Source organism: Aspergillus brasiliensis (genome assembly GCF_001889945.1).
Source record: "Aspergillus brasiliensis CBS 101740 unplaced genomic scaffold ASPBRscaffold_1, whole genome shotgun sequence".
In the NCBI taxonomy this organism is placed as follows: Eukaryota; Fungi; Ascomycota; class Eurotiomycetes; order Eurotiales; family Aspergillaceae; genus Aspergillus; species Aspergillus brasiliensis.
In genome coordinates this window covers 1510454-1523072 of record NW_027137442.1, presented here as the reverse complement: position 1 = coordinate 1523072, position 12619 = coordinate 1510454, and the positions used below count along the sequence as shown (strand labels likewise).

The window sequence follows — 12619 nt, the reverse complement described above, 5'->3', positions numbered from 1 at the left end:
GGAACTAGACAAGGAGGATATCCAGAATGTATATGCTTGCGCGGACCGTCCGTCTGCAAGTTCAATTGACATCCGGCACTAGACAACAGAGCGATTCCACTCTTGACATGGGGTAAACAGCCGGGCAGTCGCGGGTTTCGGGAAAGCTCCTGCGATGGAAGGTGAAAGAGAGAAACATGCAGTGGTACGCAAGGGGATGGAAGACAGTACACAACCCCCCTTTCAAAGAAAGGACCACGGGGAGATGTAGCGATCGAGGAGGGACTAGAAGCGACAATCGAGAACTGGGGGGGTTTGTTTTAATCGTGGGAGTTCAGATGAAGCGCATCGCCATGACTTCGTTTGGGGATTCCCCGATCGGGAATAGTAGACAGCCTGAGGCAGCGCATAGACCTTCTGGCAGCGGGTCGTTGCCATGGCAATTCTACAGACTGCCAGGGACACGAGCTCACGATAAGAAGGACTAGACAGACTACTTCTGTATCCGGAGAGACACAGACCGCCGAGGATGCAAGGAATAAGATGTCTCGATTGCATACAATCTGATTGTTTCTGTTGGCCCGGTGGTCAAGGAGTGCACCACCGGGGAAATTACTAGCACTATCCACATTTACACATTGCATGCACTTCCATGTCTCAGCATCCACCGCTCTTGTCCCGCAAAGAGTGACTGACAGCATTGAACATTCCGCATGGTCTCATATCATATCGCCGCGTTGCTCCCTCTATGGACGCCTCCAGCGTCATCATTCCCACACCGGGATTGACCTAGTCAAAGTCTTCATTGGCGGCCTCAAAGAGGTCTCCTTCGTCCGGACCTTGTCGTCTTTGGGTCATTTTATCCCCATCGATGAACGAATCGGCATTGGGTACTGGATTGCCGTTTCTATCCAACGTGGTTTCAAACATCTCCTCCGGCGTCCAGTTTTCGGTGGGATCCTTGGCCTTGGAGGAGGTGCTTGGTGCAATCTTCTCCTTGGCAGCTTCTGCAAAGCGCGAGACTGGATTCGAACTTGTTGAGGACATGGTGGACGTTGTATGCTTTCTGTAAGAAACCATTAGTTGACAATCCGGCTGAGGCTGCTAGCCATCTCCACGGCAATCGAGCACATCTGCACCCGCAACCAAGGAAAAACAGCAAGCGTACCAGATGGTAGCACAGTTGCTTAGATCAGTTTGGATGTGATGGTTACATTCAGATCGACGTAAGATAAAACCAACGATGGAAGCGAACTGGGGCACGGGCCCGGCATGATATATGGTCCAAAGGTGGCGTTGATGATGGGATGATGACGCCGGGACTCTCCGCTTGATGGACGTTACTCACAGGCGGCTGATGCTCCCAGCCGCGAGCCTCTGGTGTTGAAGCGCTGTGATTGCGTGGTTTCTGGCTGGGTGAAGTCATAATGAAGTTTAAGCGGTCCGTATTGGTTGAGCCCTCGTAAACCAAGGCAACATCCATGGTCGGATGCGTTATGGTTGCGTTGTGTTCGATTGTTGTTCCATCGGGGGTCCATGGTACATTAGTTGATCTCATTAAGATGCGTTTCAGCCCATGGTGACTTGTTGGAATGTTTGTATAGCCGATCTCTCCGTATTGTACCCGCGCGGGGTTAGATTCGTCCCCACAGCCGTAGCCTGGGGTAAAGACCCGACACACCATTGCACAGGGTTGTTACCACGCTCATTCCGATGGTGGCTGGCATGCTGGTACTACTAACGCAATAAATGCTCTTTAATTTGACGACATCCAACTAACCAAGATTAGCCGTCAATCGTCGAGGCCGGTTTTACATAGGGGCTTAGATTCATAATGGCTACGCTATAGCTACAGACTAGAGACATATAACTACATGCTAATCTCATGATAGCTGTATGACCTTCCTCACGTCAAAGCCGCTGCGTGCTTTCGGATCACTCCAAGGTAGCACATACCCCCGTTGATTGCTCACAACTCTCACCCCCTTCTCTCTGAAATCAGTCGTATAGTGGGTATGTCCAAATACCCAGACTTTCACCTCGTCCGGAACTACCGACAGAATATCAGTCCCAAAAGCAGCACTCCACGGACTGTGAGCATGTTCCGGGCTCGATGTGCCTTGAAGTGAAGGCGCATGGTGAGTAACAACAACAATAGCGCGTCGTTTACTAGGCTTCCCTGCTGTTTTATTTTCCTGCTGTATCGCATGTACCTCGTTCATCAACCAGGAATAATCAGAATCACGGTGTGTATTATGATCGTCCACGGACCAGTCTGTTATCCTTTGATAATCCTTGACTTTTGACTGGACAAGATCGGCAGATTCCTGAGGTACTTTAGACCAGAGCGTGCACCCAAGTATACTGACGTTAGAACCCGGAACATCGTATCGTTTCTGGTGGAGGACGATCAACCGTCCATCAAATGCAGCATCCTGTTCAAGTTGTTTTGCTCTTTCTATCCCCGTGTCAAACGTCTCACTATAGAACTCATGGTTTCCGAGTACGAGAAACACCAACTTGAACCGTTCAGTCTGTTTCTGTAGAAAGTTGCGGTAATCATCATAGTCCGTTAAGCGTCCGATATCTCCCGCGAGGATAAGGCGCTCTGCGCAAACGGGAATTTCATAAGATGAATATTGTTGGTTGATCTCAAGATGGAGATCAGAGAGAACTTGAAATGATGCAGAGGACCGGTTAAGTGAAGACCATACTTCCTGGAGCATCGTGTCGCACCAAAACGAATGTGCGATTGAAGCTGAGAGAAGGCGGAGTTACTCAAAAAGGAAAGTCTACTGGAGTCACACAAAACCGGATAATCACGTGATGAATATAGGTGTAACATATAATATTTGTGCAGCAAGTCTCCCCACAATCTGGAGGTCACACGGATAGACCATCATATTCTTGGGCGAGAATGATGAACAATAGTGGATCGTGATAGCAGGGCTCTGAGCGTGCAGAATGAAGAGCGAACGATAAGCCAAAGATGCTCCGTTGCTTGTCCTTTCCTTTCGAGACTTCAACCCAAGATACAATGATAATGCCATTCTGATATACTGTTTGCAAGGATGTTTCACAGCCTGCCTTGGTAATCTTTCCGAGATGAGTTGTATACTATGTATACAATGTCCTCAAGCGAAGAGCTGAGCCGTAGTTCAGCAGAAGATTTGACAGCCCTTTCCAACATATGGCGTGGTCTGGTGCCTTCCCATATATTACCCAACGCCTCTCTAGTATTCGGTTGGCTTCATATGGACCATATTATTCTTTTGAGGTACTTAAGTATACGATGAGAATTGCAGTGAGACAATCCCACTCTAGGACAAGCAAGATAGGGACCTGTAAAAACCCCGAAGGCTGATCCCCGTATCACAATCCTTCTGTGATAATATACAATCTGAGTTATCATACAGTTTAGTGGCTTGACAGGTACTTCTGGCCCCATTATTTCTCCAAAGGGGTTACGTTTACGCTAGTAGCAGGGTATGACTCTTTAAATGAATGAATTAATAGTAGAGATAGCCATATGTCAAGACAGGAGCAGGTTGCTAGGACCAACGAGCTTCACACCCCACATGAATGCAAAATCATTCAGCGTCATCATCATCATCATCATCATCATCATCATCATCATCATCAGGGTTATATTTGTGATCCAAGATCTCGGGAGTGGTGTGATCGTTCTTATAGCCCACCCAGAATGTGCCAGGGCTTCCGAATTGGTCATAGAATGTGAATCGACCCTTCCCAACGTACTAAGTAGTCATCGTTAAACCATATCTAATCAAAGAGCTCAACATGCAGATAGGTGAAGCACGTGCGTTTTCCTTCTCATTCACAGTGATCTCAACGTTCGCAGTGCCTCTTCCCGCTCTTCGCGTTTCTTTTGGACCCATGGGCCAATAAATAGAAGACATCGGATTTCGAGAGCCCCGGGGAGAATAAAGCTGTAGCATATTCCAGGGAACGATCTTGTATTCCCATGTCCGTGCCCAAATTATAGCCATCGAAGTCGGCTTTTCGAAGTAGGTATTTACCGGCCGTAAGATAATAATTTGTTTGAGATCCATCCCCCAAGTAGATGATGTTTTCACCGCTGCCGGTTGTAGTATCGCCTTTTCGAAGATTGAGATCGCTCAATTTGTATGTCACCACGTTTGTACCCGTAAGAGTGACCTTAGAATCAAAGGATGCACCCACGGTGTGGACAACAGTACCATTGGGCTGTTTGATGCTTGTGGCGACTCTCTTGTTCTCGACCTTCGTTGTCGTAACCCAGTAGCGCTTTTTTTTTTTTTTTTTTTTTTTTTTTTTTTTTTTTTTTTTTTTGAAAACCCCCATCCGTAAGAGATAGGTCAGGATGGAGAGACTTTTTGGTGGATGGCAGCGAGTGGTCGAACTCGTTTTCGGTGGTAGAATAGCTCCACGTCCCCGAAAGTTCCGTGGGAGGGTCGTCATAGTCGACGAGCTTGATTGTCTCGAGGTCCGATTCACTCAGCTCATAAGGCATGGCTGTATCTGGATCAATCGCTTTGATAACAACAACCACAGGAACCTGCATGTTGCCATTGGCGTAAAGACCATCACTCGTAGCGCTGGGCGTGGTGATTTGGATTTCGGACGAGGAAACCTCCCAAGCGGTGGAAGTCGAACCCATGATGTATCAACAGATGAGTGATAACATATTGGAGAACTTGAGTAGAAAGGAACTCTGAGAAGACAGAGTAACGTGAATCTTGAGGGGTTATTATAGATTCCTTGAACCAACAACGCATTAGCAGATACCCTCCATCTCGGTTGTACGCCTTGAGCACATCCATCAATCCGAACTCAGCTCTGGATCACACAGTTCCTTCGGGATTTGGATATTTGAGGCAGGGTCCTCTTCCAGGATTCCACTGGGGCTTTATCCAATGGAAAGCCTGTCTCATTTGTCGTTGGCCACTTGAAAGTTACAAAGCATAGATAGTTTAGTACTGATATAAGACTTCCCCTCAGCAGGTTCAGCTGCGCCCTGAATGCATATGCATGTTGAATGCTGAACTTTGCCACCCTCATGCAGCCTACTTGATCGGGGAGCGCTAATCTGTTGTCAACGGCGAACAGAAATCAACAGCCAATGGTCTGGGCCCTGGTTTCGCTGATGATCGTTTAAGGAAGCCAACTCCAAGAATGACTTAACCCCATTGTACTAATTGACTGCCAAGCAAATGAAGTTGACCAACCACTTACCCTACTTACAGTTCAATGAACTTGTCCTCACACAATCCTGTCCGTAAATAGTGACATAGTCTTGAGCTAATGCTAGACACTTGTCATACTTTCTAGTTGCTACATTATCTCTCCGTTGGCATTGGTGCTGGCTTCTATGGTGATGCACTCTACAACGCATTGCAAGGAGACGACTCCTCAACATCCCAGCAGATCACGAGTTCCTCAACAGCTACTAGCTCGCCGTCCTCATCACAGTCCACTCAAAAGGGCCAGGTGGCCGTGGTCCGAGAGGCGTCGTTGGCCAGAGACCCCATCAGACTTTCTCTACGCGACGGTCAATCCACCGTTTCCGATCAAGACGGGGGATTCGGCAAGACTGCAGGCAAATCCATTCCCAGCATCTTGAACCGCCAGCTCAAGTGCACTTTCGGGCCCGTTGGAGCATCGCAGGGCAAGCAGCAAGCAACAGGCAGCGGTGCGCTCGAGAATTTGGAGAAGAAGAGAAGAGCGTGTGCGACGGTGAGAAATCAGATTCGAGCCCAGGGGACTTAATCAAGTAGATTAGATGAGTTCTTGCTCCCAAGAGAAGCATGATAGATCTCAGATGAGCTTTTCTCTGTCGTCTTCTTTTCTCTCTTGCACCCGAGTCAGTCTAAAAGCAATATCAACTTGGTACACATATTTTCGATAGTCACCAACCACGATCTCCACCTCAGTCTTAGTAGCAGCGCCACACCAGTAGTACTATAACTAGTAGAACGATTCACTAAGTATGATATCTACCTTCTAACCAATCGATCCCAGATCCGAATAATTGATATCCAACCCATTATTCCCACCGAGCAAAAGAATATCGTCTAACTAAAGAAAACCCAAGATTGGATTAGAATCAAGGTGAATACCTCACTTACTCACCTTCTTCTCCCTTCCTTCTCGCCAATAAAACCTACACCATCAATCCAGCCACCAATCCTCTGTTCCATTCACATAAGAGCCCTGGACCAGATAGGAAGAAAGACAGAAAGAAAGAAAGAAAGAAAGAAAGAAAGAAAGAAAGAAAGAAAGAAAGAAAGAAAGAAAGAAAGAAAGAAAGAAAGAAAGAAACCTCCAACTTCTCAGGCTCGAACACATTAACCTAACTACGTGATGGTATACTCATGAACTATTCTGAACTTACTGCTAGCTATTCGGGAACTGCTTCTCGGACCTCTTCGTCAGTCTGTATGAATAACCTACCTGTCTCTGTGAACTACTCTTCGTCATTATGCTGCTTTAGGGGGCTTGGTTGGGGGGATCTCTGAAGTATTAGTAAACGCAAACGCAGAACGCAAACGCAAAGCGCAGTTGGTGTCAATTTAGATGCGCGATAAACAAAACAAACAGTCTATGGGATATAGTGCAAGGGAAGGACAGAGAGGAGAGAGAGAACGCGACCAAGAACGCGACCAAGAACGCAACCAAGAACGAGACCAAGAGCGAAAACGAGAGAGTGCAAGATACAGTCTGTTAGAACAAGGAGAGAAAGACCAAGGCAAGACCAAGAGAGAGAGAGATACAATCTGTTAGAACAAGGAGAGAAAGACCAAGAACGAGAGAGAGAGAGGGAGAGAGAGAGAGAGAGAGAGAGAGAGAGAGATACAATCTGTTAGAACAAGCGCAAGAGGAAGCAATTGAACAATCCAAAAAGAAATGGAAGAAAGATCCAGGACAGTATGCTTCGAGATCTTAGTTCACAACGGGGACCATGTCTCCGGGAGACAATTTACGGAAAAACTGGGCCAACTCAGCTCTAATCTGGTCCTGAATATCCACTACGCAAATTTTCCAGTGGATAAACAATGGGGATCCCAAATGGATGGACCAGAAAACTTTCAAGGAGTATTCATGGACCCTCCCTAGAATGACTCCATACACCGGGGCGTTGGCGGGGATGTCGAATTGTTCAATGGCGCTTGCCTGAACTAGAAAGATAATGATATGTCAGTCACACAAGAAGAGCCAGCTAGCATTGGGAATGAGTGCAAGAGACAACTGACTTTCTGCTGGTCGTACGATGTAGATTCCAAGGACACGACCGTCCATCCGATCGGGTACGACGCGCATCTTCTCAGTGACACGACAAGAGCCGCTCACTGGCACATCTCTGCGCCCCTTCCAATAGCAGGCAGGATTAGCGGAGAGTCCTTGATGCTAACAAAGCAGTGGTGTAGGGTTCATCTCGTCGACTCACTCTTGGAATAATCGTAGCACTGAGGACTTGGCTTGGAAAGTTAGGGCGATACACGTTCACAAAAGGAAAGGACAGTTGAAAGTCGGAACGGCTCTCAAACCACTGCACGTGAGGGCTCCTTTGTGCACGTAACACTGCTCCGTGTGCTACCGCACTTGTGATGCTGTCACAGAGGTTAATAAGAAGATACTGATAGATGAGGGCAACCTACGTGTCTGGCAAAACATCCACTAAGTGGAACGCCCGGTCAAGGCCGTCAAGCGCAAGGCGAACTCGGGAGCGCAGGTATTCAGACTTCCCCAGACCTCCGACGAGGACCACCTTCGTGACCCTGGCTTCCGCCAACAGAATCTTTTGAATAATCGCCTCAACGATTTGGGTGACGGTGGGATTGAACGCCCTTCTAAGATCGGCGTCCGTGAATTGATGCTCAACCACCTCGCCGTTAGGGGGCTGTAGCTGAAATCGAGGCACCACCCTTCCAGGACGACCGGTGAAGAATTCCTTGACCCTGCTGACCTCACGCCGAACCCGAGCAGCAGGCGCTCCCCTTCGCAGGCCCCGATCATTCGGCCAGTATCTCCGTCGGACCTGCTCCATCAACGCGGCATCGATGTCCACAGCGCCGAGCCGGAAACCTGGGACAGATCAGCTTTCATGTACAGGCAATAATTATTGGCGACTGGGTGACACTTACTGTCTGGTTTCCCAATGGGCTGGGATGCGAAGGGGTTGGTGCCGGTCACTTGTAAGATAGCGAGGTCCTAATTAGATTGTCAGCTGGATAATCGATGCGTGGCCTTGATCAATGTGAGCCTTACAGTTGTGGCCCCACCACAATCGCCTACCATCACCACATCCCCTTGCTAATTGTCCAAGCGGTCAGCAATCTCCACGCCCACTCAATGAATACTCGCTACTGCCGCGGCTGCTCACCTGGATGAGTCCCCTGTATACACCTTCGGCGGTGGTGTATTCCGCTGCAGCCTCTGCCTCGGAGACATAGGAAACATCGCGGGCATGTCCGTTGAATACACGGTCCTGGACTATGTTTCGGAAGTCGAGTCGGCCCTCGTCGCTCCAACACCCAGGCTCCGTAAAGCACCACTCAATCCGCGCCGGACCGTATCCCTGGAGGTGTACCAGCAGCTGTTGCTGCAGGACAGAAAGGAAGTCTCCAATGAGTCTGTCGGCATTGCCATGCCCTACGGTACCCCCAATGGCACCAACTAGATTGTGCCCTTGCAGGTCCACTGCCGGGGAGCCCTTGATTAAGAGCTTGAACCATATGTGCGGGTTTTGGCGGTCGGCGGCTGCGTTGCCCCAGAATGTCTGACCGTTTCCGTCATAATCGATTGCTGTTGGTATGATCCAGCCTGGGCCATCGGGGGGCACCCACAGCTGCGGCAACTTGTCTGGGAGGGCAAAAGCGACAACTATAAAGCATGGCCCATCAGCAACTACAAAGAGATCATGAAAAGCAAGGAAGAGGGAAAGACGCGAAGAAGAAAAGCGGAAAAGGGGGTAAAGGGGACTTGCCAGTTTTAGTCGTTCCCTTATCAATCCCGATGACAATTCTGTGATTGTTCATGATGGGCTTTGGGGAGAGAAACCGATGCTGGAGAAATCGAAGGGGATGAAGAGGATGAAGAGGTAATGGAGGATGGATGGGAATGAAAAGTAATCAAGACCAGCTGATTACACATACACAAACACACACCGTGGGAGTGCGATGGAATGAGGAAAATGGAACGGAAGAGCGACGAGCCTACCCTTTTTATGATTGTCGCTGTGACTCTGGGAGCGTCGGAGTTACTACAACTCCTCTTGCAAAGTATACTACAAATTTGAGTTGATACTATATTTGGACAGCACCAGAACGGCTTCCTCTTCTTAGCACTTCAGCTCATCTGGCCATGTATGTCTCTCTCTGTCACAGTCGCGCTCACGCGTGACCCTTCCCCTGTCTTAACTGATCTACCCACTCAGCTGAATGGCATCCAAGAAGGTTTGCTCGCGGCTGAGACCCTGAGGTGGCTAGATTTTGGGATGGGTGATGCCTCACATCACACAAAGAGCCCGGGCAGCCCTAATAGCCAATGAGAAGCCAAGGTGCCCGATAACGAATCGAACGAAATGGTTGAATGAATGGCTGAATGAATGAATGAATGAATGATTGATGAATGAATGAAGAAATAGACTTCCGGTCGAACTCTTTCCCTTTGGCTCTGCTCAGTTCCTCTCCGATGACTCTTGCTCCCTAATTTCCTCCTTCCATCTCCTTCTCTTCATCCACCCGTTTCCCTATGATTCTTCCCATCTCCACTCCCCTTTCTTCATCAACTCTCCATCCTTCAGACCAGCCCAGAACTACCGCTCTAACTTTGAATCGTTGTCATCACTTGACCCAGTGCCACCATGGTCACTACTCGGAAAATGAAACAGAAGGAAGAGGGAAAGGGGCCAGCTCTGTACCCCAATGCAGAGTACCTCTGTCAACGAGAGGAGTATCATGACATTATGAAGCATCATCTCAACATGGGCATGCTAACACGGCCCCATATACGCTCTGCTCCAGAAATCATCCGCAACGGCTTCGATCATCTCGCTCTACGCGTCCGGGGCTGGGCTATGTCATGGGGTGAAGCCCAACCGATGTACCGTCTCTCCATCGATGACAAACGAGCAATTATTGCTAGCTTGGATGGGTTCTGCGTCCAAGATGATTGGGACAGTATATATTCCTCTCTTCCTCCTGGCGGCCGTGCTGAGATTGGGATTGTTTTGTTGGAAGCTCTGTTGAACAAGTTCATCTATGAGAAATTTGCCTCCTCTACATTCTGGTTTATGGATGCCAAAATCGACGCTACTGACCAGGAAGGGGATGCCAACTTCTACAAGCGATTTGACTATGTCTATGAGAGATTCAAAGAAAGTAAGCTTCGAGACCCCTTTGACCTGCCTTCCTCCCTCCCTCTTTCTTTTCTCTCCCCGCGCTGTTTGAGTCGAACGTCGCTGACCTTTACTCTTTCTCTGTTCCCATTGGTAGCATTGCCACAAGACGCAGCCTGGTGGAAGTCAATCCTCGTGAGCGTATGTACGCTCAGCCCGACAGCATGGGGGCACAATACCGCCCCTCCCACGAAACTCTATCATCCGACACTGGAACGCAGCAAGGTTCTGCTCAAGGCCTATGGAGACGAGCTGCTGGCGAGTCGGTCATTTCAGCTCTTATGTCAAGGCCCACTTAGCGAGGAGATGCAGGCCCTACGCGAAGAACAAACTCGCCAAGTCCTAGGCACTGCTGCTCATGAGTTCATGAGTCTCCAAGGCCAATTCTTTGGCAATCTTGTGGTTGAACGACTGCCTGAGCTTCCGACATTTGATCGCCATTTGAAAAACATGAATTCCCATATCCTCCATATCGGTTTCAAGCCTCATCACGGTGCCCGGGTTTTAATCGTGACAAGCCCGCACTACAGCTACCATAACATCATCTCACCTAATGGTTGGGGAAGCCGGCCTCCTCTCCAAATCATCCCCGCGCAGGTCCTAACGGCGCCCAAGGGGCCCAAAGCTCGGGCTCAATGGGCTGCAGGGAATACCAACCCCAAGCCTTATCTCCAGCGGCGCCTCATCGGAACCACGAATAATGAGGGGGTTGTCCAAGAGGAAGACGACGAAGAAGGTAGCGAAGGCGAAGAAAGGCCACGGAAGTTGAGGAAGACATACTTGCGGGGGGCTGAAGATGAATGAAGGGGGAGAGGGTAGACAGAGTGTGTGTTTGTTTGTTATGTGGACTGAGGAGGCTACCGAGATATTTCGGGGTTGATTTATGGTCTTCTTTCCCTCTCGTTACTATACTTCAGACTGATATTTCCTTTCTTCCTTCCTTCCTTTCTTTCTTTCTTCTAATTTGTCTCGTGTTGATTAATCGCTTTTGTTTCGGCTACTTCATTCTTTCCCTTTTGTCAATCGCTCCTTCATCTCATTCACTGAATACTAATACAATTTGCCTGATCGTTGAGTATACCAGACACCACTAACTGAGTCCGTAACTCTCCCCGGAAGCATCAAGACTCACCCTGATCAGTCAAGGGCTCTATGCTTAGGGTGGTTCGTCGTAATCGATAGTATTCAGATAGATGGATAGATGGATGGATGGATGGATGGATAGTGACAGAACACCAGTAGCAATATAGTTACTAAATACTCCGGAGGTACGTTAAAAGTCATTTGACAATGATCTGTCACGTTACAGGATCTTGGCAAGTAATGCATAGTAACCAGTACATGCACCAGCTTTCACGTGATGCATAAACCCAATCACCTGTTTGGATTATACAATATTTATGCATTCATGTGTTAGTGACCGATCTCTCTGTGTATAGTCACGTGATGCATAAGGTATTCTGTATTTCACCAAAATACGCATGCAGCTGATGACTTCGGCACCAGCAGCATCATCATCATCATCATTATCGATATGATCTTCATTTCAAGTAGTAGCATAAGTGCACTGTTATCAATCGCCTTTCTTATTTAATATATACTAATAGTACTTGCGTACTATATTAGCCTCGTTGAACTTCCCTTCCTATGTAGTCAGTGAACAGTCAGTTAGTTTGGCAGTTTTACTTTACATACTCACCCTCCTATATTTAGTTACACGTGCACGCAAAGCCAGTAGGTAAGCAAGCAAGCAAGCACGTGAACGGCCCGATCGATGGATCAATCAATCAATCAATCAATCATCAATCATCTACCATTAACATCTATCTACCTACTAGTAGTAAGAAGTAAAAGAAACGAAGGGTTAGTCGTCTGATTGTTCTGATCTCAGTTAATGTAATTCTAATTCGTCCACGAATTAGAGATAGAATTCCTGCTGGTTCCGAGGGTTGGTTGATTCGTTGGTTGGTTGATTAAATCTGATAGGGGTAATGATTACTGTTTGTCTGTCTGCGCTGTTGTCCACATGGCCCATGTGGCATACTTACATACTTACATAGCGTGTAGGTATGTATGTGAGTGCGGGTTGGGCGACGTGCATAAGGCCCTACTTAGTAGTAACTACTATAAGTAACTGCTAAGTACTCCGTAGTTAACTACTAACGTTAGTTAGTAGTAGTTAGTAAGTGGTGGATGACGCAGAGTGATGGGTCCGACGGTCCAGTGACATCAACTCAACTA

The 12619-nt window shown here is 48.0% G+C and overlaps 8 protein-coding genes across 8 annotated transcripts; 3 read left to right on the top strand and 5 right to left on the bottom strand.

Annotated features, from left to right (window-relative positions):
* Positions 1-510: 510 nt before the first annotated feature.
* ASPBRDRAFT_36534 (uncharacterized protein) lies at positions 511-1046 on the bottom strand. The gene has a single exon (XM_067623519.1). The coding sequence runs from the start codon at positions 1024-1026 to the stop codon at positions 769-771; it is 258 nt and encodes an 85-aa protein (XP_067484561.1). The 5' UTR covers positions 1027-1046; the 3' UTR covers positions 511-768.
* ASPBRDRAFT_36533 (uncharacterized protein) lies at positions 965-1492 on the bottom strand. Its single transcript, XM_067623518.1, has 2 exons — positions 1148-1492; positions 965-1045 (listed from the first exon to the last, which is right to left on the bottom strand). The coding sequence occupies exon 1, from the start codon at positions 1460-1462 to the stop codon at positions 1196-1198; it is 267 nt and encodes an 88-aa protein (XP_067484560.1). The 5' UTR covers positions 1463-1492; the 3' UTR covers positions 965-1045; positions 1148-1195.
* Positions 1493-1699: 207 nt separating this feature from the next.
* On the bottom strand, positions 1700-2737 carry ASPBRDRAFT_36530 (uncharacterized protein). Its single transcript, XM_067623517.1, has one exon. It carries the CDS (start codon positions 2703-2705, stop codon positions 1863-1865), a length of 843 nt encoding a protein of 280 aa, XP_067484559.1. The 5' UTR covers positions 2706-2737; the 3' UTR covers positions 1700-1862.
* Positions 2738-3569: 832 nt separating this feature from the next.
* ASPBRDRAFT_60921 (uncharacterized protein) lies at positions 3570-4757 on the bottom strand (the record flags this gene model as incomplete). Its single annotated transcript, XM_067628271.1, has 3 exons — positions 4318-4757; positions 3739-4078; positions 3570-3693 (listed from the first exon to the last, which is right to left on the bottom strand). The coding sequence occupies exons 1-3, from the start codon at positions 4637-4639 to the stop codon at positions 3570-3572; spliced, it is 786 nt and encodes a 261-aa protein (XP_067484558.1). The 5' UTR covers positions 4640-4757.
* Positions 4758-5192: 435 nt separating this feature from the next.
* Positions 5193-5748, top strand: ASPBRDRAFT_190628 (uncharacterized protein; the record flags this gene model as incomplete). The annotated part of the gene is made up of 2 exons (XM_067620264.1): positions 5193-5237; positions 5311-5748. The coding sequence occupies 2 exons, from the start codon at positions 5193-5195 to the stop codon at positions 5746-5748; spliced, it is 483 nt and encodes a 160-aa protein (XP_067484557.1).
* Positions 5749-6316: 568 nt separating this feature from the next.
* Positions 6317-6787, top strand: ASPBRDRAFT_36528 (uncharacterized protein). The gene has a single exon (XM_067623516.1). It carries the CDS (start codon positions 6556-6558, stop codon positions 6760-6762), a length of 207 nt encoding a protein of 68 aa, XP_067484556.1. The 5' UTR covers positions 6317-6555; the 3' UTR covers positions 6763-6787.
* A 24-nt stretch (positions 6788-6811) lies between these two features.
* Positions 6812-9134, bottom strand: ASPBRDRAFT_202315 (Hsp70 family protein). Its single transcript, XM_067621629.1, has 8 exons — positions 8966-9134; positions 8363-8862; positions 8248-8292; positions 8124-8190; positions 7638-8064; positions 7427-7589; positions 7233-7347; positions 6812-7157 (listed from the first exon to the last, which is right to left on the bottom strand). The coding sequence occupies exons 1-8, from the start codon at positions 9015-9017 to the stop codon at positions 6922-6924; spliced, it is 1605 nt and encodes a 534-aa protein (XP_067484555.1). The 5' UTR covers positions 9018-9134; the 3' UTR covers positions 6812-6921.
* A 728-nt stretch (positions 9135-9862) lies between these two features.
* ASPBRDRAFT_50226 (uncharacterized protein) lies at positions 9863-11182 on the top strand (the record flags this gene model as incomplete). The annotated part of the gene is made up of 2 exons (XM_067626504.1): positions 9863-10361; positions 10476-11182. The coding sequence occupies 2 exons, from the start codon at positions 9863-9865 to the stop codon at positions 11180-11182; spliced, it is 1206 nt and encodes a 401-aa protein (XP_067484554.1).
* Between the last annotated feature and the right edge of the window lie 1437 nt (positions 11183-12619).

Coding starts and splice junctions, on each gene's coding strand:
- ASPBRDRAFT_36534 (XM_067623519.1), bottom strand. CDS start 1,026: ATGTCCTCAACAAGTTCGAATCCAGTCTCGCGCTTTGCAGAAGCTGCC.
- ASPBRDRAFT_36533 (XM_067623518.1), bottom strand. CDS start 1,462: ATGGATGTTGCCTTGGTTTACGAGGGCTCAACCAATACGGACCGCTTA.
- ASPBRDRAFT_36530 (XM_067623517.1), bottom strand. CDS start 2,705: ATGCTCCAGGAAGTATGGTCTTCACTTAACCGGTCCTCTGCATCATTT.
- ASPBRDRAFT_36528 (XM_067623516.1), top strand. CDS start 6,556: ATGCGCGATAAACAAAACAAACAGTCTATGGGATATAGTGCAAGGGAA.
- ASPBRDRAFT_202315 (XM_067621629.1), bottom strand. CDS start 9,017: ATGAACAATCACAGAATTGTCATCGGGATTGATAAGGGAACGACTAAA. Junction 8,191..8,247: donor ATTGTGGTGGGGCCACAACT/GTAAGGCTCACA, acceptor CAATCTAATTAG/GACCTCGCTATCTTACAAGT. Junction 7,348..7,426: donor GTGCTACGATTATTCCAAGA/GTGAGTCGACGA, acceptor TGCTATTGGAAG/GGGCGCAGAGATGTGCCAGT.